The sequence below is a fragment of the Sebastes fasciatus genome, chromosome 3 (assembly GCF_043250625.1).
Source record: "Sebastes fasciatus isolate fSebFas1 chromosome 3, fSebFas1.pri, whole genome shotgun sequence".
Taxonomy (NCBI): Eukaryota; Metazoa; Chordata; class Actinopteri; order Perciformes; family Sebastidae; genus Sebastes; species Sebastes fasciatus.
In genome coordinates this window covers 9,593,411-9,621,346 of record NC_133797.1, presented here as the reverse complement: position 1 = coordinate 9,621,346, position 27,936 = coordinate 9,593,411, and the positions used below count along the sequence as shown (strand labels likewise).

Genomic DNA, 27,936 nt, shown 5'->3' with positions numbered 1-27,936 from the left:
AAATGCTTCACCATTAGTGGGTTTTTAGAACTTTTTCACCGAGAACAGCTACCTGCTTTCGGCCGAAAACCTAGAGTGGTGTGGGCGAGTGCCGGACAGCTAAACAATGAGCTGTAACTCGCTATAAACCTCTGTAAAGCCTAGGGGAGCTGCAGATTCAGGTGATAACTGTCTTTTCCTCTCAAATGCTCTTAGGCAGAAGCTGCATTCAAGTAATGTCTCTTCCTATACACGTACAGCACATTTTAATTTAACATGGTGAAGTATGCTGAGACATACAGTATACGATGGCATCAGCCTCAGCAGAAACTACATGTCCATCCATGCTTGATGATCATACTTATTATATTTATGGAATGGGCTCGCGGCTACTATGTCCTATGTACTGTATATGTTAATATATAAGAGGGGGGGGGGGGGGGGGGGGGCTCTTTCAGTTGAACTACAAGAGACAAAACCCATACAGTATACATGACTGCACTGTAAATAAACAGGTGCACACATAAAAAGGCACATAAAAACGAACATACACCCAAGCATTCACGACACACACACACAGTACCAACTCCAATCCCTGCAGGCTCAGCCAAAAGGACATTTATTTAATGTGAGCTGATGGCAGTCCACATACATGTACAACACTGTGTCCAGGCTGGAGCCAGAGGGAGACAGAAAGACAAGGGGAGGAGAGGGGGCGAGGGGTACACACTGAGGCTGACGGGAGTGGGAGAGGGAGAGTGATAGATAGTGAGTGCTAAAGAAGCGCTGCGAGCGCTCTCGTAATGGTCTGAGGACATCACTGCATGTGATGCTCGCTGGCAGAACTGCAAGTTAGTACAGAACAGAGAAGTGGAAGAGAGGAAACAGAGGGATGGAAGGTTGAGGAGAAGGAGGAGGAGGAGGAGGAGGACGGACAGGAAGATCAACAATGAATGAGTGGGTATGGCAGATGGGTGGAGGGTATGAGAAAACAAGAGGAAGTGGGAGTCAGTGAATGGGCGACTAAGAGGAAGCCAGAAGGCGAGAGAAGAACATTATAAGACGATGATGCGATGATGACAGGGGTGGCATTATGAGCAAGCTAACAGATCATCGGTGCATCACACCAACCAACAACTTGACGCATCTCCATACCAGCTAATGAGGCCGCACACTGACTCCCACACACACACCTGCACACACACACAAACACTCCCATCTCACATCATGGCGGTGTAAAGCGTGCTGCCCTGAAGACATTTCCCTGCGTATACGGACAGCACCACGCTGAAGCTCAGGCTGTCTCGTTGGTGGTAATTACGTGATGCAATATGCTTTAACAACTGGCCACATGTAACAAAATCCACCAAACGGGACAGCTGCCACGCTGATTAAAGATGAGTTCAGTGGGGCATGCTAACATGAATTTATTTATCTGACTTAATTCATCGTAGGCACCGCTGCTTCGCGGGAATGCTTGTAACTCAAAATGGCATGATGTCCTTGCAGAATCCCAAGGTGTTTAATTTAACTAGGAAAAAGCAGCATATGTAACAAATTAGAAAGAAATCGGGGTGCAAAAAAAGCAAAGATTTTTTAGACTAAGCCCCCAATTCAAGAGGGAAACCAGGCTGAACAAAATGATGATATGCAGATGGACTGGGATCAACTTTGTTTCTTTGCCACATGCTGAGATTTATGGCTTTCAAAAATCCAAATGATAGTATCTGTTCTCGTGTCATGTACAACATGCAACTTGGCCAGAGAAAGACATTAATGCACATGAGTCATGGGCACCTTATTAGCAGTCTAGAGAAGCATTTGCCCATGCTGAGTGAGCAGTTTTCATTGAAATGAATGAGGGAGAAGGTATAGATTATGGAGACTGGTGGGAGGAGAGCACAATAAAAAGAGGGAGGGGGAGGAATGCCATTACGAGGAAAAAACCGGACAGTGAGAAAGGAGTGTGCTGGGTAAAAGTGTCTGACACTAGTTGCAAAAGAGGACAAGGCTGCTAAAGGAGACTGAGAACAGTTTGAAGTAGGAAGATCCCACAGTGAAAAATAAAGAGAGGGGAATTTACTCCCTTTTCAGGCTCATACCTGACGTTCTTTATTGTTGCTCAGTTGCATCAGACTCATCTTTTCCACCTGTGGGAGGAAAAGACGACACTGATGAGGCAATGACAGATGATCACTGTAGGCTATTCATATTTTAGGTTGGAAAGGAGATCATGTTTGTTTGTTTGTTTGTTTCTCTATTTACACATATAAAAAATTAAAAAGATACAATATATAATTTGCAAGGGTATGTGAAGGAGAGTTGCGTAAAAACCCTCCAGGGGTTTGAAAAGCGGCATTCTCCAGGCAGCATATTCCATGAAATAATTAGCTACAGTAATGTTATATACACAATTTCAATAATTTTAGACATAGTAAAATATACTGAAAAACAGAGGCATAGTTTAGCAAAGTACTCGACAACAATGCATTAACACCCATTGGTCATGCAAATATCAAGAAGACTCATTCATAATTCACTGTCAAAACTAACTTAAAGCAGCAGTGGGTAGAAATGGAGCAAATATGATTAAAAAAAGTTATTTTTATAAAACGGTCACTGTATCCTGACAGTAGTGCATGAGACAGGTAATCTGAAAAAAATCATGTGCCTCTGTGTTCTCCGGTGTCCTCCGGTGTCCTCCGGTGTCCTCCGGTGCTCCTAACGGCATCTGCAAGATTTCCCAGACCGGAGGAAAACAACCAGTCAGAGCCGAGCTGGAGCCTTGCTGTCTCTGAGCAGCTGTCAATCACTCGTGAACTCCAATGAAACGGTCAAACTAGGCAGCGCTGATCAAATATGAATCAATTTTCTGTTACTGTAATGCCCATTTCTCATTTCAAATGTTTTCAGAAACATCTTGTACAGTACTGTTTAGCTGTAAAATGAGAAAGTTTGTGACCTGGGAACCATGTTGAGATCTGTTGAGGAAATACCAAGCACCACCAGCCGGAACAAACTTTCTCATTTCACAGCTAAACAGTACACTACAATATGCAAATTTCCCCACTGCGGGACTAATAAAGGAATATCTTATCTTATCTTATGTTTCTGAAAACATTTGAGGTGAGAAATAGGCATTACAGTAACAGAATATTGATTCATATTTGATCAGCGCTGCCTAGTTTGACCGGAGTTCACAAGTGATTGACAGCTGCCTCCATTGAATGAACAACCAATAGGAACGCTCTCTCTCTCTGAACTGATCTGTGATTGGCCAAAGTCGAGTGGATTTTTTAAAGCCTGAAAACAGAGCCATGAGGAGGTGCAGAGGTCTAGTTATCACTCAGAACACTTGAATTATAATATGCTGAAAGGTGATGCCAAATGATGCCACAAACATTCTGCCTACTGCAGGTTTACCAAACTAAGAGTATATGTTCATGTGATATGGCATACTGTAGAGTTTTCAGTTCCCTGCTCCCAAAAAAACAAAAAAAACTAGATGCCACCAAAATCCAGGTGATTAAGTGCACTATTGAGCAAAAACAATAGAGATAATAACATCCAATAAACATGTTTTTCTCTATTAAACATTTGCAGGAGTAAAAAAAAAAAAAGTTTTCCAAAGTCAAAGGGGGGCGGGATCATGTCGCCCTTTGTGTTGGGGAGTCCTTCGTGCGTGTCATCATCATCACCCATAAAGCAGATGAGGACGAGTCCCCAAATGCCTGGAGGGGACAAACCTTGACGAAGCTGAAGGCATTGCGCAGGAGCAGCCAGCCAGCCAGCCAGCCAGCCAGCGGACAGGTGGCTGTCATCATCATCACGCACGGATACGACGGGAAACACGCAGAGGACAAGCTGGAGATGTTTGATTTAAAAATACAGCTGAGCGCAGAGAGGATGAGGAAGGAGCGGAATGCAAAGTGACTTTTGAGGGTGACAGTCGACTCGAGCACTAGGAGACAGACATCGGGTGTAATAGAGAGAGAGAGAGAGAGAGAGAGAGAGAGAGAGAGAGAGATAGAGAGAGCAGTACCACCAGCAGTCTGACAAAGCTGTGCGCTCCCTCCAACTTTGACATCCCCAGCGGGCTACAGAGAGGAGTTGTGCTCCGCCGCTGCCATGGAGCCTCGGAAGTGTACTGGATCTGTATTGATTGGAGTTTACCTGTGGGCGACATTCTGCTGTCAAGGTGGGTCACTGATGGAGCCTTTAGTCTGTGATTTCTTTTCTGTCTGCCAAAGGACACAGAGACCGAAAGAAAAAAAAAAGATGCAGCCAGGCACCTTTTTTTCTTTTATATTTTTGTCATTTGAGCGTCATTTCCAAAAAATATTTGTCAGAAAGATGAGAGCTGCAGTTGAGACACACTTCGGCTTAGTTCGGCTCTTTTCATTGCACATCTGGCGTTAAAGGCATGGCATCTGTATCCACAACTGTCAACTAGGCATGCTCTGGAGAGTACAATAGATCCTTTCTGATAGACATGCTTTCTTAAGAAATATATAGATGATAATATTCAGTCAGAAAGGCAATTTAAAGGAGAGCTCAAAGAATCTCACCTCCAATACATTACAACAACAGTTTGTGATAAATGCTGCTGAAAATCTTTAATAAACTGCTGTATTACTAAATTTGCAAGCTAGTGAGTCTTCTTTAATGGCCTGGTCAACATCTGGCCCAGAATAAGGAGGAGGGCGTCCCAGGCGATGATGCACTGGAGCCCATTGGGGCAGCTCATCCCTTCAGTGTAATCTGCAGCTATAAAGGATTGTTAGGTGCGTGACTACATTTGGAGCAGTGCTAGAGGACCCTCTGTTGAGGTTAATTCTCTGTAATATGTTTGAATCCCTGCTTTACATTCTAGACCTATTCTGTAGGTCTAAAAAAAAAGCAATCATGTTTTACTGATGGTAATAATACTTTTTGGTGCCTTTGCTCTGTCTGACTTAAGAAGAGGAACAGAGAAGATCTTGAAACAGAGATACGGCCTGTTTCCTTATACACTTAAACACCTAAAAGCTCCACCCTGCACACAGGTGAGGGTGTAAGGAGGCTCTGCATCCTCTTGTGCCCTCAAAATTCTCCCAACAGGTTGCATGGTGTTAGAAAATACAATAGCATACAGGCTGGACACTAACATTAAGTTAAAGGTGACTTTACCTTGAAGTAACTCAGGAAACAGGTGCTCTGCATGGTCATGTAATTGAGCAGGTTTAGTTGTTCCTATTACAACATGGTGGTGTCCCATTGCTAAATACATTCGAGAGCAGTTTGATCAGATGTTCCTCATAAGATCCCCAATCACCATGAGTAAACATCTTTTGAAACTATGAAAATGTCTGGAGTATGGCTGTCAAAGTTAACGTGATAATAATGCATTAACGCAAATTAATTTTAACGCCACTAATTTCTTTAACGCATTAATGCAACTTGCGATTTTTTTGGTTGTAGCGGGCTCAGTTTTAAAGCTAGAGTGAAGATACTACTATCATATGAAAACGTAAGGAATCCATTGTTACAAACCATGCCATACTAGCTTGTCGCAAAGGAGGCTAAATAACGCTCCAAACTTAAGCTAGATTTTGGCGAGGAAAAACTGGCAATTTTCAAAGGGGTCCCTTGACCTCTGACCTCAAGATATGTGAATGAAAATGGGTTCTATGGGTACCCACGAGTCTCCCCTTTACAGACATGCCCACTTTATGATAATCACATGCAGTTTGGGTCAAGTCATAGTCAAGTCAGCACACTGACACACTGACAGCTGTTGTTGCCTGTTGGGCTGCAGTTTGCCATGTTATGATTTGAGCATATTTTTATGCTAAATGCAGTACCTGTGAGGGTTTCTGGACAATATTTGTCATTGTTTTGTGTTGTTAATTGATTTCCAATGATAGATATATACATATGTTTGCATAAAGCAAGCATTTTTGCTCACTCCCATGTTGATAAGAGTATTGAATACTTGACAAATCTCCCTTTAAGGTACATTTTGAACAGATAAAAATGTGCAATTAATTTGTGATTAATCACGATTAATTATGGACAATCATGCGATTAATAAATATTTCAATCCATTGACAGCCCTAGTCTGGAGTGCAAATAAAAGTACCAAATATATTTCTAATTCTTTTATCCCTCAAGTGAAGGCTTTCTTTCTTGAGGAGTGATATGGTGTCCCACTAGACATTTTCTAGGACAACAATACAAGGAGGACTTAATCCCTTCCCTAAGTGCAAGGTGACGTATTCCCTGATGCTCACATAATTATCTGTTTATATTATTATGTCCACCCTCTGTCCCTCCAATTAGCTTCTCAGTGTTTCAAATGTAGTCTGGATAAAGCCTCGCCGCTGCTCACTGAACATGTGATTATCCAAATCTGTAGTTGGCTTGTCACAGATGTTTTTAAAAGTGGTTGCTAATGAGAGTCCTTACTCTGGATTAAAATAGGAAACACTGGACTTCACTGTACACCATTAAAGTGGGAGGAAGATGATCTTAAAACTTCCTCTATTTCTTGTTGTTGTCACTGCTCCAACGTGGGTGTAATTGCTCTCCAGAAATTCTGTGAAATGTGTGTCCCAGTTTCAAACGAGGAAAAGCATTTTTTGGTTATGCAGTTAATTAGGAATGACCCTCGTTGAAAACATCTGCTCAGAAGACGGTAAATATATCACCGAATGTAAATGCATGTAAATGAAACTGGAATTGAATGACTCATGGGTCTGCATTCAGGGTGACTCAGACAAAAGACTTCTCTGTGGTTGATGATTAGTTGTATTTGACTATTCAAAAGCCTCAATTACCCCTATGACAATTTGGCTTATTGATTTTAATATGCTTTTTGGCCTTTTCTGTTGTCCTTAATCAAGCTCCTATAGAAAGTGTTAGAGGGTGGAGATTAAAAGAGTTGGTTGAGTTTTTGCATGAAATTATTGGACTCAATGTGCACTAATCAGTATTTTTATATTAATAATGGAAAAAACAACTATGGAGTGTGAACTTACAAATTATTAACGCTCCACTTTTCAGTTCCCCTTTGCTCTACTGAGCATTTTAGTGCCTTTCAGCTCATTTTTTTGTTTTGGGCCCGCATCTTTACTGTTTTGGTTCAGTCTCACATCAGCAAAAAAGCTCTGATAACCCCACTACAAACTATCTCCTCAGCACCAAATGGGCAGACAAAGTTAGCGTCTGGCTGGTGAACATAGAGGAACATTTTGCTTCTAAAGTCAGATATTTCCCTCAGGAGTTGGTGGAGACCAAAAGAGAGTTAAAAGGGGAGTGAATTGGAGTTTCATTTTTCAGGTGGCCAGAAACATGACTTCAAATGAATGATAATGTTTTTCTGTGTCTGCTGGATGTGTGCTAACAGGTTCAAGAAAACTTCTTTTAAAACAAATAATGCTGCACCACAGCATACATGGAACTTTTTGATAAATGTGAAGCAAAAATGTCACGTACCCACTTCTAATCCGTTGCTTTTTTCTGGCCCCCGCCTGCCACCACCTCCTCTTTCCGAAATAGCGTCTGGGTTTCAGCCATAGACTGTATATAAAGATGGACGACGTGTCTCCACTTCCTCCCACTGTACAGAGAGAGAGAGAGAGAGAGAGAGAAATGAGTTTGGAGTGCAAAGAAGACTAAATACATGTTATTCTCTCGAGCCAGAGATATGGAGGACAATGGTTTGCATATTACCACTCTGAATGGACTTAATATTGACAGGGCCCCGGAGTAGAAATACCTTGGTATCTGGCTGGACCCAAAACTTGCATTGCAATTTCACATTGGCACACTTTTCAGAAAGCTACAACAAGAAAAAAATATATATTTGTACAGAAACAGGGTTTATTTTCCTATGTTCAGTAGGAAGTGGATAATTAAGACCGTTTTCTTGTTTGTCATGGATTATGGTGACGTTATATATAGACACGCCTCTGTTTCCGCTCTCGAACCGTTAGATTCAGTTTATCACTCCGTCCTAAGATTTATTACCGGTGACAGTTATTCTACTCATTATTGCATCTTGTATGAAAAGGTTGGGTGGGCCTCTCTAACAGTAAGATGTGATAGGCATTGGTTTTCAAGTGATTGGCTAAAGCTTGAAGTCCCATGTGCAAACACTGAATTTGGGGAAACTGCTTCTTGTAATCTTTGAACAGTTTACAAAACACATTAAAACTTAACACAATTGTACGTATAGGTGATTTTACATCCACGATTACAAACTATTCCGCTCTTGGCTGTAACTGTTTTTAACAGTGTTCTATTGTTGCCTGGCTGATTGCTTCTTGTTAACTAGTTAATTATGTTCTTGTGTGTATTTATATTATTCTTGTACTCTCAACATCATTGATGTCAGCACGGCCACAGCTTGTTAGCGAGAGAGAATCACAGCTGTCAACCATGACGTCTCACCCCCTTTTTATGGCATCAAATAACTAATTAAAAACAAACTATCAGAAAGACAAACACTTGAACGTTCATCAGCGTGATACAAATTGCTAGAATGACAGAAACTATCTTTGGGAAAAATTTATTTGACGTGTACTTTGACTTTTTAGTTCGGCTCATGTCTCATCCGCTATCATGGAGGAGGCGGGCTTTATGACCTATACTGCAGCCAGCCACCAGGGGGCAATCAAGATGTTTTGGCTTCACTTTTGGGGAGCTGTTATGCAGTCGCTCTTTATATACAGTCTATGGTTTCAGCAGTCAGTCTGGTTACCTCCTGGATTGGCCAGCAGCACACTGAAACTAGCTTTCCAGCTAGCTAGCTGGCTGGAATGTACAGTATGGTACAGACTAAAGCTAGCGACCTAGCGTTCTATGAACTAACGAAGTGGGCCAACACCAGCTAGCTCAATGAATCAAACTTGCACGCTAAGACACTAATGGTATAAGCGATGCCGAACCATGACTCTTCTTGGACCATAGTGCCGTCTCATCAAATATTACACCGCACACTGGGTTCATGAGGCACATTCCTAACAGGGCGACTTGAGCGGACACTGGGGACATATTGATTTCAGCGGCATTTAAAACATGATTTGGTTATTGAGACATGTGATTAACAATTTCAATTGGCTTTTACTATATACTCGTATTTTTTCAGACAATGTTTAACGTTATAGATTAAATTGTGCTCAGTTTTCTTACGTTTAGACGACTTGACTAGTCTAAGTTTAAACTTTGGGTTAAATGTCAAGGGAATTAGTCGTTAGGAACTGCCCTAGTTTGTGTGTACTCTTAGGTCAGAGGAAATACGCCTTGAAACATATTTCCACAAGCTAACAAAGTGACCTTGTTTAATATTCTTGTTTTCAGATTCTGTATTGACTTTATACAGATATCTGTGAATCAGCTGCTTTAATGTGATTCGATTTTAAACTTGGCAGAGTCTCCTCAATGTTCAGACTGCCTGATATATTATCAATATTTAATCTGTCTGTGTGGTGGCATAGTCCTTGTAAGTGTTGTCATGTTCTTGAGTTGAATGGTATCTAGTTTCCGGTAAATTCCTTCATCAGATTGCAGCAAAGACCCTAACAGTAGCTTACTGGTACTATGTTGAAAGCAGAAACATTCAAGATAAACACTATAATAACACATCTAATGTGATATTATGAAGAACACATTGTTTGAAACAGAAACATTAATGTGAAAAACAATAGAAACATCCGTCAAGGAAAATTTAATTATACATAAGCCAACATGCAGATATGCAGAAGCTATGACATCATGTTAAAGGTACTGTGAAATGCACTGCATAATGCAACTGCACATTACAACCAGCATAAAAGGAAAACTGCCTCAGGGGTTTGGTGCTTTATCCCAACAGCTACTGGTCTTTTAAACAAGTTGTCATCTAGTTACCTGTAAATATTGACAGAGGGTTGTCTCTCGTTTCCATAGCGTTCACTGCAATGGTCATGGTGAGAATGACCATTGTGTATTATATGTTTTTCATTCATTGTGTATTTGCAGTATTGTTCTTCATGTGCTATTCATTTTGACTATTATCTGGAAACCAAACTGCCTCTTGGGGACATTAAACATTGATTCTTCTTTGGCATTGTCCTACTAATGTTCCTCTTAGTGTGAAGTTAATATTGCTGCAAGCATCAAGCTGTTAGGGGTTGCACTCTGTCCCTTGAAAGCTCCAATAGCCTATAGTGCACACTTAAATGGGAAAAGCCCAGATTCAGCTTTTGCTTAGGGTTGTAAACTTTTGTATAGTTTTCCTGCAGAGAAGCTATAGGTATTCCATGTTACAAGTTGCACCCGATTTGACTGTTAGCAGGCCATTAAATAGGCGTTATCAGTCATGATAACCATAGATGTGGGTCATCAGGGGCCTACTAGGCCTACTACGATGTCAAAGTGAAAGTGAAACTTAAAAGCAACACATTCTAACATGTAAAACGGAATGAAACGTCACGTTTTGAACACAAACACAAAGGCTTCTTTAGGTTTATGCAACAAAACTACAACTTCTGTAGGTTTAGGCAAAAAAAAAACTGTCAACCTAAAGGCAAAACATTGTGTTTTGGGTTAAAATAACCAAGAACACAAAGACAGCTACACATTGTTGCTTTCAATCAGGATTTGAACTCCGGTCTCCTGGATGAAAAGCCTTTGTTTTGTATACTGTAAACTACAACGTCTGACTTCCACTTCTGCTCCTGTCAGAATTACTATGGTCGCTAGAGGTCGCTGGCGTGTTCTTTTATACCTTCTTTCGGTGATCTACCATGTGAATAGATGATAAAACTTACTAGTGTGGTGTAGTAGGCCCCTATTTACCCACATCTATGGGGCTAATAGCAACTGATAACACCTATTTAATAGCCTGACAACAGTCTAATCGGCTGCATTTTATGACTTGGGATCATGCATTGTATGTGTATACTGTTGTCAGCCAAACAAAAATAGTTCATACACTTATTTAATATTGGTTGCATGTCAGTGTTTTTCTCAGTGTCTTAGTGCTGTAGCATTTACTGGTTCCATGGTTCTACTAATGGCAGGTGACATCATTAACTTGTCGATGTGTTGATGTTTACACTTTGAAAAACACACAAATTGCCTTTCGCCTATAGGGAATGCACACTCCATATGAGCACATCATTGATTAAATAAGTCATTCCTTCAGAAATTGAGACACCATGAAATTAACTAATAAACACACTTTATGTGTCTCTGTGTATCAAAAAATGTATGTATAAGTTAAATATATATCCAGATATAAATATCACATTGCATAGCTGAGTAGAAGGAGGAAGAGCAGAGGTACTTAGAGATACACAGATGTTTTTTGTTGAGCTGTCGTTTTTAGTTTACTTTGAAAATGAAACTTTCATTAAAAGGAGCACCGTTGATTAATATCTCATGAGGCTCTGGAGGACATAACCCTGATGATGTCATGAAACATCTAGAAAGTCTGTGTTGCAAGCTGGAGGACTTTGAAAGACATGTATTTGGGCCTAATAAAAAGACGGTATCCAGTTGCATTGTTGGAAATGTAGGATCTATGGCTGTCAAATTTAACGCGATAACGCGTTGACGCAAATCTGTTTTAACGCCACTAATTTCTTTAATGCATTAACACAACTTGCAATTTTTAGGATGTAGCGGGCTCAGTTTTAAAGCTAGAGTGAAGATACTTACATCATATGAAACTAGAACACCCAAGGAATCTATTGGTACCAACCATATCATGTCATATTAGCTTGTCTGGAAGGAGGCTACATAACGCTCCAAACATACACTCAATTTTCAAAGGGGTTCCTTGACCTCTGACCTCAAGATAACTGAATGAAAATGGGTTCTATGAGTACCCATGAGTCTCCCTTTTACAGACATGTTTGATACGAGTATTAAATACTTAACAAATCTCCCTTTAAGGTACATTTTGAACAGATAAAAAATGTGTGATTAATTTGTGATTAATCACGATTAACTATGGACAGTCATGCTATTAATGCAAATAAATATTTGAATCAGTTGACAGCCATAGTAGATCCTCTGTTTTTGGAGCCTGACCCATTGGACTAAAAGTCAAGATATCCTGCCCTTGACTCATCTACCTATCGATTTTGTCCATTCTTTTTGTTTATGTCCCTCACAAGTCCACCACCTTTATGGAAGTGGCATAGTCAATTGCTACCCCTTCAAGAGCATGCGTTGAGATTGTTGTGATAAAATTGTATGAAGATTCCCAAATTGTATTCAGCCAAATAGATCCCCAAAGCAAAAATGGCATTTTTGAATTTCACTGAACTGTTCCATGTGAGATTTGGATTTATACCTGAGAATACTTCAAGTTAAATCTGTGGCAGATTTTGTCTCAATGATTTGTTGCGCCCGTGAGTGCCATCGTTTGTGACAGCAACAATGAGCACACCATGGACACCAAGTCTGTGAAAATGATTTTGAAAGCAGCGAGTCCTTTCAAGGGTGAACGATTCATAAAATGAATTGCCTGTGTGTCTACTGCTGCAGAATCCAAGCAATAAAAGACTTTCTTTTTATTTATGTACAATACAACTGAGCTTTAATGATTGAGGATCGATTGAGAGCCCCGATGGGCTCTGAAATGGAACTATGAGAGGTGTCTAATGAGAGAGAGATATGGTAGCCATTTGAAATTGATGGATGCCTTCAGGCTATGTTAGGGCTCTGTCTGTATCCGTATGTTCTGTGTATCTATTGAGGTTCTGGATCATGGAGCAAATATGTGATGGCTGGGTTTATTGCTGAAAATTGAAAGAACAACAGTTGCAATCTGGTAGATGCAAGAGAGGATAGAAGTGGAAGTACGGTTTGGCCGTGGGAGACTTGGACAGGAGTTCTGTACGTCAGAGGGAAGCTCTCAGGGCCAATTGAATATTAGGACAATGAGGCTTTATTGCAGGAAAAACAGAGATGATACCACCTCCCATTGAAAATGGATGGATGTCCAGGTAGTGTCTATAGGTAGGGTCATATTCAGCAGCATAACATAATTGTGATTGGCCCCGGTGCAAATTTTTTTCTCTTGGGCCCTTGCCCCCAACACAAGCGCACGCTTGTGTGCACATACACGCACGACCACTCCAAACAATTGTTAAACAGACAAATGCTATGCCACCATGGAGAGGCTCACCATGCAACTCCCATACTGCAAACCAACCTTAGATCAGCACCACGGACAGCAGCCAAAGTGCCAAATTTATAAACGCTAATTTAACAGCCTGCTGTGAACTCAGCAGCCAAATGTTATCACAGACACAGATTACAGTAGGTGCACATTTCCCAAGATATGAGACGTAACAATTACAGTGCTATAGATTAAAATCCCGGATACCACTCCATAATAACAAAAAGAAACCAGTACTCACAAATTAGAAGTTTATCCTACAGGTCTTGTGCTCCACAAAGTCATTAACAACACTGCTTAAGAACCATGTCCTTTCTTATTGGAATTTCCTGGCCGCGAGTGACGTGGTGAGCATGGCGCGCCGCTTTGAGCTGAACTTTGGTTTGGTGCGCTGCACCAGTTGCACCTTCAATTTTCACGCCACTGGTCACATTAACTTTCTGCCCGAAAAAGGATATGATGTCACGGTTCAACATTGTATACATACTGAGCAGAGCAACTACTCTCTGTGATCAGTGATGCTACAGCCGGTAGCCTGGTGGTGCACTATTGTACAAAACTAAGTGATGGCACTATATTGATAACTTCTTCATTTCCACAGTGCATCAGTGTTTCAAGGCAAAATTGAAGAAAAGGTGAACTCTTAACTGCAAGTATGTCAAAGGTGGCCTGAGGATTGCATCTAAACAGGAAATGCATGCTTTTATTCATCCATCGTACGTGTTTCAGTTGAAGTGAATGGGAGTCTGGGAAGAATGGGAGAACGGGAGAACGGGAGAGTAAAAATGTGCAGGACAGAAGTGTAATGTGACCGTACCTTATCTCTTGTGCTACATTACATCACATTCTCTCGCGCAGGCTAGAGACATTTACAGACATTTTCAATTGAAATGCACTTCAGCCCACAAGCACCAGCTTCATTCAAAATTACAAAATAATGCACTTGGTGCGCATCTTTGCCTTACGAAACTTGGCGGCTTTGAAATGTGTTGCTGAATGTGACCGAAAAATACAACTGTGTTCTTTTTTTCTCTATTGCAGTAGAGCTACAACAATTAGTTGATTAACTGATTAGTTGCAACATTTGAACATTTTATGCCAACCATTTTGTATATTCCATTAACCATTTCAGTAATTTTTCAAGCAAAATGGTGCGATGGTTCTATTCTTGTTTATGATATTTCTGCTGTAGCCCTGTCTCCTAAAAATGATGTTCCCATACAACTAATCTGCATACTTAATACGTTCGAAGGGAAATGTATTTGGTCATGGATTAAGTTTGTCTTTGACATATCACAATAAGTCCAAGGAAGGCCCCAGCAAGTGGCGTAGTACTAAGAGCGAAGCACAGAGAAGAGGACGTAGTATAACGAGTTAATGAAACTTTAGTGGAATAAAAATGAGTAGCGAGAAAATCCACTACGGGCGGGAGGGTTGTAGGGCTGGTGGATGGGTCAAACAAACATAGGACATTTCCCCCCGGAGAACATTGTTTGTGTCCCGTGTGAAACTATAACTCAACGTTCACTTATAGTCCTTTTAAGCCAAACCATGATGTTTTTTTTTCTAAACTTAAAGCTGCAGTGGGTAAAAATGGAGCAAATTTGATAAAAAAAAGTTATTTTTATAAAACGGTCACTGTATCTTGACAGTAGTGCATGAGACAGGTTATCTGAAAAAATCATGTGCCTCTGTGTCCGCCGGTGCTCCTAATGGCATCTGCAAGATTTCACAGACCGGATGAAAACAACCAATCAGAGGCGAGCTGGAGCCTTGCCGTCTCTGAGCAGCTCCAGCGCTGCCTAGTTTGACCGTTAGATCGGAGTTCGCGAGTGATTGACAGCTTCCTCCATTGAATGAACAGTCAATAGGAACGCTCTCTCTCTGAAATGACCTGTGATTGGCCAAAGTCTCCTGTCACGGGCTAGATATTCTAAAGGCTGAAAACAGAGCCATGAGGAGGTGCAGAAGTCTAGTTATCTCTCAGAACACTTGAATTACAATATGCTGAAAGGTTATTATACAATTTTTTGCCCATTGATGCCAAAAATATTCTGCCTGCTGGCGATTTAACTGTCTGTAGTTTTGTTGCCTAAACCTAGCGAAGTGTGTTGATGCATTTTTTGTTTTGTTTCAATTTACATCGTTAACCACGTGCTTAAAACTGTTTAAAACCGCAACCGTAATCCAGGAGAAATTACGTTTCCCTTGAAACTTAATTGAGAATGCAGTTTAGTTGTATGGGAAGATCTTTTAGAAAATTGATTATTGTTGGATTTTTGACTGTTAGATGGATAAAACTACACATTTGATGAAAACACATTGAGCACTTGGACATTTTTCACTGTCTGATGTTTTATAGACAAAATTATTAATTGAGAAAATAATGGTCAGATTAATCGATAATAAAGATCATTGTTAGTTACAGCCCCACATTGCAGTAATGGGACTTACCAATCACTGCCCTCACTGGACCAAAACAGCGTGTTGTATTCATTTTCCAATTTTTTATAATGGTGCTGTGAGCATTATGTTAATTTTCAGCACAGTCCCGGTTACACAGATTCTCTTGACAACCACCGCCTTTTAAGCATCCTCCTTTAGAACAATTTAGATAAGATGAAATAAGAGTTTATGGATCCCGAGGGGGAGAATTTCACATTACAGCAGCACAAGAAACAGTCTAAAGAGGTAGGAAACAGATAAAGATGAATCAGAGCTTAACAAACATGGAAAAGTGAGTATATCAGTGAAATGTGAGAATCCATAAATTGTGAGTAAGTAGGAGTGGAGAATTTTGTTTATTGATTGATCAATTAGGTTCTGCTGCACACATGTCAAAAGACTCAAGGGAGAGGAGGTGTGGAAGTAGGAGACGAAGAGGGCAGACAGAGTGACTTTTTTTCCTGTTTACATTCTGTACACTGTGGTAGTTGCCCTCAACACAACATAATGAGACAGTAATCCGGTCTTCCTTAAAACCCTTGTGACCTCCTTTAACGTGACGGGTCGCAGTGTAGGGCAAGTACAGTACACTGGGCTAGTAAATGTTGAGCAATCTGTTCTTATCCCTCACAACAATCTTGTAACAGCGCTTTTTCTTTCATGAGAACAGAAGCTTTGAGGCTGAACTTTTCCTTCATTCATTTCAATGAATCATTTAATCCAGTGGTTCCCAACCTATTTTCCTCGACCCCCTATCTAAGAAAAGCTTATTATTATTATCTGCAACTGCAGAAATACTGGGTTGAAACAGAATGTGGCCTACTAACTAGCACTAAGTAGTTTTATATACAGACTTTTGTATAAATTATCCAGTAAGTGTGTTATTATGATTTTAGTTATACATGTGCAAATCTAATTTTGACAACCTCAGAGCAGATAAATCCTGGCGCACTAGCTGTGATCTTTGGCGCCCCCCTAAAGGGGGCCCGGACCCCAGGTTGGGAACCACTGATTTAATCGTCAGTCCATTCATCCATCCATCCAAACCAGTGGGGCGAGGTGAGTTTATTTTGTATAGTGCCTTTCAACAACAAGGTAATACAAAATGTTTTACATGACAGTGATTGACCCAGTAAACTAGGGCTGTCAAAGTTAAAGCGATAATAACACGTTAACGCAAATGTGTTTAAACTCCACATCATGTTTCTTTAATGCATTAATGCGACAGTGACTACTGTTGGGAAGGAGGCTAAATAACGCTCCAAACGTACGCTAAGTTTTGGCGAGGAAAAACTGGCATGGCCATTTTCAAAGGGGTCCCTTGACCTCTGACCTCAACATATGTGAATGAAAAGGGTTCTATGGGTACCCACGAGTCTCCCCTTTACAGCCATAGCCACTTTATGATAATCACATGCAGTTTGGGGCAAGTCATAGTCAAGTCAGCACACTGACACACTGACAGCTGTTGTTGCCTGTTGGGCTTGAATTTGCCATGTTATGATTTGAGCATATTTTTTATGCTAAATGCAGTACCTGTGAGGGTTTCTGGACAATAGTTGTCATTGTTTTGTTTATTGATTTCCAATAATAAATATATACATGTACATACATTTGCATAGAGCAGGCATATTTTCCCACTCCCATTTTAATAAGAGTAATAAATACTTGACAAACCTCCCTTTAAAGTATATTTCGAAGAGATAAAAAATGTGCGATTCATTCGCAATTAATCACAGCACTTATTAAAAAAGGAGGCAAACAGAGAGAGTTGTAAGTAAGAGCGATGTTACATAACTACTGAACTACTGACATGAAGCATTGCATATGGGACACTGTAGGGATAAACAAGCAGCCCAGATGCAAACCACAGCCCAGACACACTGCCTGAGGACACACTGGAATAAGTCATCACAACTAAGTAACAACATGCTGTATGTATCTAGTGCAGTGTACTGTACCTGTAGCTCCATCTGCCTACGGAGGTTTAAAAGATGTTTTCCGTCTTCCTGTAATAATAATAATAATAATAATACACTTTATTTATAAAGCAGCAGTTTTTAAATTAAAGTTACAAAGTGCTTTACATCGTTGAGACTGAAACGTTTCAGGACTTCAACATGGCAAATCAAATTAGACAATTATAATTATACAAAAATAAAATTGAAAAAATACCCAACATTATTAGATAAAAAAACAAACAATAATACAACTGATGAGACATGTTGGAAATAAAATGTGCCAGCATTAATAAAAAACTTTCTTAAAAAGATAAGTTTCAGAAATGATTTAAAAGGTGACAGACAAGATAATAACTGATGAGAATGACCTTCTTCAGAAAGTAGCACTATGCGTCTCTCTGCTTGGACCATAGCAAACAAATTGTTCAGAACATACTGTACTAGACTGTGCCATCTCCTGTCTCATGGGAAGGAGGTACAGAGTGTTTTCCATGGAGTGCTGCTACCTAGAGGATAAGAAAAATCATTGTAGAAAAGCGATACATCCAGTATTAGGAAACTCTCAGGTAGGAATTGGGGGATTGACTTAATTAAATGTTCTATAATAGATTATCTACAGTGTATCCCAAGTTGCCTCCCATGTGGTGATGTGTTTTTTTTCTTACAGTGGCTCCTTGACAGGGCTCTTCACTGCTAAGCCCAACTCTGTTCAGCTTGTTTTGGCTCGGCACGCTTCACTCCATCGACTCTCGACACTTTTGCTGGCTGCCGCTCTCACCCATTATGCAGATTCCCCGTCACGCCAAGATTTAGGGGTGCCCCATCTGACACTCGCCAACACCCTCACACACAGAGAGCTGTCTTTGTTTATTTTTGCCTCATTAGCTAAATAGTCATCCACTCGGTCACTGTGGGTGCACTCGCGCTTTGTCTGTCACTCAGTAATTGCTGCAATATGTTGAGACAACATCTAATTTGGACAAGGGTCACCGGGGAGATGCAGGCCGAGACCTTTTCAGTTCAGGCTGAGATGAGACAGTGAAGGATGAGGGAGTCTGGAAGTATTTTAAATGCTGTGCTGGTGGCAACCTTGAACCCCCCATTTAGCAAGTATAAGCAATATTGAAACATTTCATTAACTGTTTATAACACACTACAGCTGTAAGCAGACACAAGGGGATTTTAAGTGTTTACGAATGTACAGTTTTTTTTCAACAATCATAACTTATCTATATTTTACATTATTAAAACTTTACCAGCCTCCACTTATGGGAGCCCACAGGGGGAGTGCTAACAACTACATTATAGTGTGTTATAAACCATGTATTTAATGTTTATATTAAGGCTGTCAAAGTTAATGCGATAATAACACGTTAACGCAAATTAGTTTCAACGCCACTTATTTCTTTAACACAATACGATTTTTAGGTTGTAGAGGGCTCAGTTTTAAAGTTAGAGTGAAGATACTGGCATCATGAAACTAGAAAACCTAAGGTATCTATTACACTAGCTTGTTGCAAAAGAGGCTAAAAAACACTCCAAAGTTACACTCAATTTTGGCGAGGAAAAACTGGCATGGCCATTTTCACCGGGGTCCCTTGACCTCTGATGAATGAAATGGGTACCCACGAATCTCCTCTTTACAGACATGCCCACTTTATGATAATCACATGCAGTTTAGGGGAAGTCATAGTCAAGTCAGCACACTGACACACTGACAGCTGTTGTTGCCTGTTGGGCTGCAGTTTGCCTTGTTATGATTTGAGCATATTTTTTATGCTAAATGTAGTACCTGTGAGGGTTTCTGGACAATATTTGTCATTGTTTTGTGTTGTTAATTGATTTACAATAATAAATATATACATACATTTGCATGAAGCAAGCATATTTGACCACTCCCATGTTGATAAGATTAGTTAACACATCTCCCAGATTAACAAACAGATTAAAAATGTGTGATTAATTTGAGATTAATCGCAATTAACTATGGACAATCATGCATTTATTATTTATCGATTGACAGCCCTAGTTTATATACTGCTTATGAATGTTAAATACTGAAATTGTGGCATTTGGGTCAACACACCAGTTGAAGGCAGGTTTGATGATATGGTGACTTGCAATGTGATTTGATGTTGTCTATTAATGGTGTGCATATGTGGATACCCAGGAGGAATAGCCTAGTTTTAATGAAGCTAATATAGGACCCCTAAATGAAATGACTAGGATTTAGGGATATATATTTGGGCTTTGAAATCATAAAAATACAATACCAAAATGTTTCAGGATCGTGCGTCGGGAGATTGATGATGTGGACTCAAAATGGTACTTTTGTTTACAGAAGCATTGGTGAAAGGGAAACAATGCTAGCAGTGTGGTGCCAAAGAGAAGACATGCTACCTTCACGACTGACTGGGTTTTCTCTTGCATCGGGGACTGTGCTGCAATATTCCCTCCTGTTAAAAGATGGACGCTGCGTCGTTCAGTGTGAATCTCTTGATGAGGCCTAATGGAGACAAAAAGAAAGCACATGCAGTCAACACACTTTAAATTCACTGGGTTGACTCATTACTTTGAGCATATCGTGACTTAATCAGGGTTTCTTCGGGGATTTGGCGCCGCATGAACAATGTTGGAAATAATTGCAATAATAGAGTTGATTAGATTACAGGCGTTAATAAGTGTGGGTGTGTTTGATTAAACTACTGGGTTGAGTGAGTCTCTGTTAAAGACGTAAACAGTGGAGTGTCAGTTCCTTCCACCATAGCTCCTATTTCTCTTTTTATACTTACCATGTCATTCTTCCATTTTCTCCTCTCTCACCTGTTTCTCTTCCCTTTTACTCCTTCCTCTCTATCGTCTGTCTCACTGATGCTTTTCCTCTCCCTCTATCCTTTATTCTTCTGCCATTTTCATTGTCCATCCTGTTTTCACTCCAGGTTGTCATGGCGGTGTGTACCAGAGGAAGCTGTACCGCGACCTGATGGTAAACTACAATCGCCTGGAAAGACCCGTCCAAAACGACTCAGCGCCCATCGTTGTGGAACTGGGCCTCACACTGCTACAAATCATCGACGTGGTGAGTGTGTTTTCCTGTGTGTGTTTTGGCAAGACTAAGGTAGCGAGTATGTCTGAAGACAGATGGGAAAAAAATGAGGATGTGTGTGGAATTCAATTTGAAATCAACATAGAAAGTGAGTAAGAGAAAGTTAAGTTCAACACTTTCTCAAACCTTTTGCATATTGGATGTTTTTCAGGATTTTTTGTTTTGTTTGTGTTAAAGGTATTCCACCTGATTTATCCACAGGGACTGTGGTGCATGCTAATGCATACACCTTGTGCTCACTGCACACACATCTTCCTCTGAACTTAAAAAACTGTTATTCCACCAGTGGTAGCAACCAACCAAGTGAGACTGTTCGTCTTTGAAAGAGCAACTTCTTTGTTTCACCCTTCGGTCCTTTTTCATTTTGTGGCACCACAGGCCCTCAGTGCTTTCATTCATTCCAAAAGAAAATTCAATCTCAGTGTTGAGATATGCCCTTGCACATTTTGCCCCTTTCTCTTCCAAGCTGCTCCACAATCTTCCTCCCTCTTTGAGCTTTTTTTCCCCCATTCTGATCACAACTATTTTCATGAGTCTCCTGAGGGAATAGTTCAACATTTTAGGAAATGGGCATAATTTCCTTCCTGCTGAGAGTTAGATGAGAATATCAACACCACTTCCATATCTGTCCGTTAAACATAAGCCTACAGCAGCAGCCAGTTAGCTTAGCTTTGTAGAAAGACTGAAGAGTAAGTACTCGAATATATCTTGGTACAATGACTCCCTGAAGCCTCTGCTGGTTGCCTGGCAACCTCCCTGTGACCATTACTGTTACATTGGTTGTTTGGGTTGAATCAACATGAACTGTGCAAACGGTTCAGCAGTCAAATTCGGGCAAATGACACAAGATGAAAATTTGCTTCACTTTCTGTCTGAACACAGCTTTAGACAGAAGTCATTGCTAACCAGTTCTCACTCCCAACTCGTCAAATACCGCCTTTGGGTAAGCGCCCCCTGGCATCAGCTACCGACACACGGAGGCACCCTTTAGCAACAGTATGTGACAAACCAGGCTTTCAACTAACTCCAATGTAAACCCAACTGCAGCGTTATTCGCTAGTCGGATTATTAGCATGCGAGTCTGTTCAGGGCGGGCAGGAGGGGTGTTGGTTGGGTTAGTCATGTGAGTTGTTAGTATCGTCACCTCCGTGAGTCACGTGAGTCGCTAGTCAGTGAAATTAACGTCAACCACGACCGTCTCCTAACCCTACCTAAGTGGTTGCGTTGCCTAAACCTAACTGCTATTGAACGGAAGTTTATTTTGAAAGGACACTATTCATGTAATGAGCGTATATTGACACGCTGTCCCTGGTCCGTCCAAAAGTAACGCAACAGGGGTACCCCGTGAATCGGTTTCCGATGCCGAGGGGCACTGACCAAGCGGCGGTATTTGACAAGTTGGGAGTGAGAATGTATTGTCATTGCACCCAGCCAAGAAATAGTGGAGGGCATAACTCTTTGGTTTTTTTACAGATTCAAATTAGATTTGTTATTTAGTGAGAAGAGCTGGTAGGAGTTTCTTTTTTTTTTACCTCTGGACAGAACCAGATTAGCTGTTTCCAGTCTTTCAGTTAAACTTAGCTAACTGGCTGCTGCTGTAGTGTTATAATTACCATACAGATATGAGGGTGGCATCAATGTTCTCCTCTAAAGGTCTTTTCAGACCAAACGTGAATAATACATGAGTCAATTTCAAAATTCGAAACCCATCTAACTCTATTAACCTGTCCACACTGAATCTGAGACTTTCGTATTTTGCAGTACAGGTTTTTTTGATTTCGGATGCTGATAAAAACAAGCCAACCAATAAAATAGTGACTTTGCTCCCGTTTATCATGTTTATCTCCTGTTCTGGGCTTGGAGCAGCCACTCGACATTCGTGCTAAAGACGCTAGCGTAGCTAAGTAGCCTCTTTGCAGCCGAAACAAGGCAGGAGGGACATTCTCCATCATTATTACATACAGGTATATAGGTGGTTTGGTATCCTCAGTCCGATATCCGATACGTGAAATACGTCATTTCAGAACCCAATACTAATATTTAATCAGATCGTCCCATCTCAAAAAATAACGAAAAAATTAATCGATGATTGTGTGATGGTGCAAAACTTAAATTTTCAGTGGAATGCACAGAACGCATATATCCATGTCAGCCTTGGCGTGAAAGGTTTGAATGCGGAAAATTATCAAAGAATATTCTGTATTTTTGTTTTGTTTTTTCATTTCGTCCCCGGTGTGGAAAGGCCTTAACCCTCTGCGAGGACTGCGAATATGTGTAGTTCTCAAAATGTCCAACTATTCCAACAAACTCTTTCTGTACTCCTTCCAAACCCAAACACCATACCAATGTTTTCTCTTCTTCATTTTCATGTATAACATTTAGAAAAGCTTTGTTCAAAATATCAGTTCTGTCCTACATTTCACACCCACAACCACACACATATAAATACCCAGAAACACACAGAATTGTAGCCACAATCCTCCCTTTCTCTGTCGCTCTTCACTCTTTTTCATGTCAAACCCTCTTCTCATCTGTCACATTTCATTTCATGTAGTTTTGTTCCTTCTGTGTTCGCCCTGTGCTTCGTTATGTGTTTCCCCCTGTTCCCCATCTCATGCACCTCTCTCCAAACCCACACATAACCTCTTGCCTGTTAGCCCCACCACACAAGCAGAGCACTCATCCAAAAAACCCAAGCCGACACCCCGTCACATCCCTGAGCCAGCCCTGTCACAAGATGTGTATGTCTTCTCATGATCATGAACTGCATGGTGGTAATAGCCATACGCTGGGCTGTTATATAGGATTCCCATTCTATTATTAACATGGAGAAGTCTCCAACTTGCACATATGAAACAATGTTTTAATGTATTCTGGAGACACAGTCAAGAGGCGAGGCAATCTCCAAAGAGAACATATGGCGCTTTTCAAACACGATGAGAACCTTTAGTGCTTTTTTTGAAGCACCGTTTAATTAAAATTTTATTCGGTTGTTGTAGATTGAAAAGATACAAATAAATATGTTGTGCTGAAAATAAAGCTGTCCATAAAGGTGATCTGAAATGTATTGTTTGGAAAGCAACCTCATGCATTAGACATATATCTACAAAGAAACATACATTTATTGAATATTTGACATAATGTATGTTTTTGCTATTTATGTGTTGTTGTTAACATTGTTGGCTAACTCGATACATAATGGATAAGCTGGACAGAACATATGAATTAATGCTTACTGGGCAGTTATAAATAATGTAAAGCTGGTTGTGGGTGTATGTGTGTGTCTAATGTGGCCTTTGATTCCTCCATCTGTTCTGGGTATAACTCTCTATCGAGGGAACTGGGGCAGGTCAATGCCCACAGACTGGTTCATCACCATAAATAATGCCAGATACACAGACAGACTGACAGACGAGCACAGGACTGGTCACCGTCCAGTATCGGAAGGGCCACCATGTGCCTTATGTAGCTTAGAAAAAAACTAAGGTTCTGTAATGAAGTACATTTATGTACTCATGTACTATACCTAAGTACACATTTGAGGTATGTGTACTTTAGTTGAGTAATTCTATTCCATGCTACTTTATATTTCTACTCCACAATATATTCAGAGTGAAATATTGGACATTTTACTTTCTTTTATTTGACTTTACGGTTTAAGATCTTGCATACAAAATATGATGGTCTTAGAAAATATGATTCACTGTTATGGTTCCCAAACTTTTTCACGTCAAGGACCCCAAAACTGACACAGATTACACCACGGACCCCCATTTGATTTTGTTCTTTCTGATACAATTTTTGCTTTTAGATGTTATATTACAGACAGTGTATGAAACTCATGACCAAAATAGTGATAGATTCTGTCATTGTGTTACTTATGGATGGAATTATAGTGAAAATAAAGTATTCCCCTTTTTGCTGGGGACCCCCTGGAACCTCTCAAGGGCCCTGGGGGTCCCCGGACCTTACTTTGAAAACCACTGGATTTAACTCTTTCTGCACAATTTTCAAGGTTAAGCATTAACAGTAACACATACTTCTAGAAAGAGAGAGCGAAAGAATGAAAAAAACAAAGAAACCTGCAATAACTAAATGTCAAGAGCTGTTGGCATGGTGATCAAAGTGTCTTCCTGACGAAGATTCACACGGTCAGAAACATTCCTCTTAATAAAGGCCGCTTTGCACAATTTAGCTGGCAGTTTTCTGCTTATGTTCACGTTTGATTGTATCAACCCTGAGACAGAAAGTAAATGTAGAGAGTGCGTTGTGTCTCATTGTGCGTTTGCTAAACCAAGCTGGGTTGCATCCACTCTCTATTGTGGTGAAGCAGCAATTCAACCGTAACCGTTGAACCGTTAAAACACGAGGAGGGCATCCTGTTCATCCACCATGCTCTGTTAAAGATCTGCTTTTTAAGGAAATTGATGAAAATCGAAAGTGAAGCCTGGAAGCATAACAGAAGATTTTGAGATGATTCATGATTCCTTTTTTTCACTGTTTGTCTATTGAGTATTTTTGAAACACTGATCCTCTTGAAAGAAAATATGTAGGAAGTTATCCTATTGTTCCCTACTGGGGATAAAGCACAGATGAAAAGCCATTTCTGGAACAATATACATGGGGATTTACAATAAAGCTCCAATTCATGTATCTATGACAGCATGTTTTTGTGCTCAACAATATGATGTCAGATGACTTACAATAAAATACAACTAAGGAGCTTTCATTGAATGCAACTCCATCAATCCGTTGCCAGTCTGTCTAAAACCAATCAGAGCAGATTTATGAGGAGATTAGAGTGTTCATAGTGGGTGTGACAGGGCTGATACAGCCTATTGCAGCTGAGCGAAATCCCACAAAACACCACAAAAGAGAGGTCGGGCATAAAAAAAGAACAAAAACACAGCAACCTTGAAACTAAAGCTAAATCTCCACGATTGCAGGCTTGATCGCACACACACGCCAACAGAACAGAAAAAATGTTGCTTTGTGAAGCACACAATGGGACGCTGTTCTATTTCAGCAGGCTGTTTAAAAGAGGGACGGATCAGAAAGGACAGGGGCAGATAAGATTGGAGCGCAGAGGGAGTTAGGGAGGAGGTGAAGAGGCGGGGATGAAAGAGAGGAGCGGCGATTGTGTGACAATCGATTTTCGCTAAACATGAAGTAAGAGCAGAGTGTTTGCTTTGCTTGTCATTGATGACACAGAGTTTAAGCACCTTTTGAAGTTCATCCATACATCTTAATAATAATGACAAAAGAAAATGGAATTCTATGCACTAGGAGCAACACGTCCTCATACCTAAACAACAGAATAGGTCGTTTGCCAATGGCTCCCAAAGAGCAGCCCAGTCTCAAAGTAAACCGTGTAATAGACCCGCCTGTCCACTGGGAGAAAGCGTGTCAGTGTCATGTTTTGTGTAGCCGAGACATGAATACTGGTGCCTTCAAATGGGGTCGTGTTTAACATGTTCGCAAGAAGAGTCACATCAACGCCCCCCCCTCTTGTGGTATTCACGACATCGTAAGTTGAAAGTTTCCGAGTTCACGAGTTGTGACGTGTTTCTTGACGTTGTCAGAAATGGCGGAGGCCTTGGAAATGAATTTTTTCGGTACATAATAAGTGAATATATTGTAATTTTAGTCGTATATTGTTTTTCTTCGTAATATTAAAATATGTCTGAGGAAAATGTTGATATTCCCAACGACCTCATCTTCTTTCTCTGTCATTATGCCTTTGCATTTTCTGCATTATGTTACCTGCTTGCTAGCTTGTTAAATTGTTAGCCTCTGTGGCTTCTAGATGCCGACAGTAACGTTAATATTGCCGTTGCTTAGCAGCGGTTTTCTCAGGACTTAACCACTTGAACACCAGGCATAATGTGTACATGACTTCCCATGTTGTAAACACAAGCTCATTAGTTTCATTTGAAGGCACCATCATACACGCCTGCATGAAGGTGCAGAGTTTTATATTGACGGTTGTTACGTGACGTTTGTCACATGTTACGTAACTTCAGAGCTAGTTGCACAGTATATAAAGTGAGAAAGACCACTTATATCCAACAAACACAGGACTTTCTACCGGGAAACTCGTGTTCGAGACTGGTGTTTTATTGTCACATGACGTTTGTCACATGTTTTCGTGTTACGTTGTTTCCATACATGTTTTACTTAGTTTACATACTTATTTTAAGCCCAACCATGGCGTTTTCCCATACCCTAACTAAGTGGTTTTGTTGTCTAATCCTAAATTAGTGGCTTTGTTGCCCCCTGCTGGTACTGCATGTTAATACAGACATATAATATTCACGTCTCTGCGAAGCAAAATGTGACACTAACACGCTGTCCTCTGGTGGACAGGTGGGTCTATTACATGCTTTGGCGTGGTATCGGGTCGCAAAACGACATATATGACCGTTCTATTTAACGCTTTGAAACGGTCAGAGTTTTAAACATGTGGTTGATGTGGTGAAACAGAACTATTTTGTTAGGTTTAGGCAATAACATTACATGGCTAGGTTTAGGAAGAGATCGTGATTTGGGTTAAAATCAGTAGCCTACACGTGGTGACGTAGTTACGTACGTAACTTAAAATAACTCTGTGAAACTTTTGGTTTCACGCGGGAAACAAACAGGGTGAGAGTCATGTGCTTGTTTGACCCGTCCGTCCACTCGGACCTTATCCCTATGCAGACTTTGTCGCCCTTTATACTACGTCACCTAACTTACTCCTTTGATCCCGTCATAACTACAATGGCCACTAGAGTTCGGCGCGCAACAACAGACGTAGATATGGGTCGTAATAAGCTGCTTGCACAGATGACCTATACGGACGTTTTTTCGGTGAGGACGGCTTGACTATAAGGATTGTCAGGTGCTTAATATCTTGACAAATATATTACTGCAAAAACAATATTCATATTCAATGTATGGGATGTTCCATACCTGAGTGTATAGTTCATCCATGTTCAGAATTTCTGCTGCTTCACTGTCTATGTCAAAAAGTCCTTTTCTCTGAGGAGGAAGAAGGGAAACCTGAGGGAGAGAGAGATACTAAATTTTACATGTCATGAAAACTACACAAGTGGAAAAGTTGTTGAGTTGAGTTGATTAGAGTGATGATGATTTGACCTAATCAACCTGGATTTGTCGGTACCTTAAATCCTGCTTTAAATTGATCTGGAGCAACAAGTCATTAAAGCTAGGGTTGGTAATCTTAAGAAACTAGCAAGAGACTGCAAGATTTTGAAAGAATCCAACCGAAAAACCCAGCCCAGTGTTGC

At 40.5% G+C, this 27,936-nt stretch overlaps 1 protein-coding gene and 1 long non-coding RNA gene across 2 annotated transcripts in view; one reads left to right on the top strand and one right to left on the bottom strand.

Moving 5' to 3' along the window:
* Nucleotides 1-539: 539 nt before the first annotated feature.
* On the bottom strand, nucleotides 540-8,297 carry LOC141763953 (uncharacterized). Its single transcript, XR_012593204.1, has 4 exons — nucleotides 7,739-8,297; nucleotides 7,456-7,579; nucleotides 2,082-2,129; nucleotides 540-824 (listed from the first exon to the last, which is right to left on the bottom strand). It is a non-coding gene; the product is annotated as an uncharacterized LOC141763953 (long non-coding RNA).
* chrna8 (cholinergic receptor, nicotinic, alpha 8) overlaps nucleotides 3,670-27,936 on the top strand; it is a 57,210-nt gene continuing 32,943 nt past the window's right edge. The window contains exons 1-2 of the mRNA XM_074628799.1: nucleotides 3,670-4,177; nucleotides 20,481-20,620. Of these exons, the coding sequence (XP_074484900.1) occupies nucleotides 4,108-4,177; nucleotides 20,481-20,620 (210 nt within the window). The 5' untranslated portion in view covers nucleotides 3,670-4,107. The remainder of the gene's footprint in view (nucleotides 4,178-20,480; nucleotides 20,621-27,936) is intronic.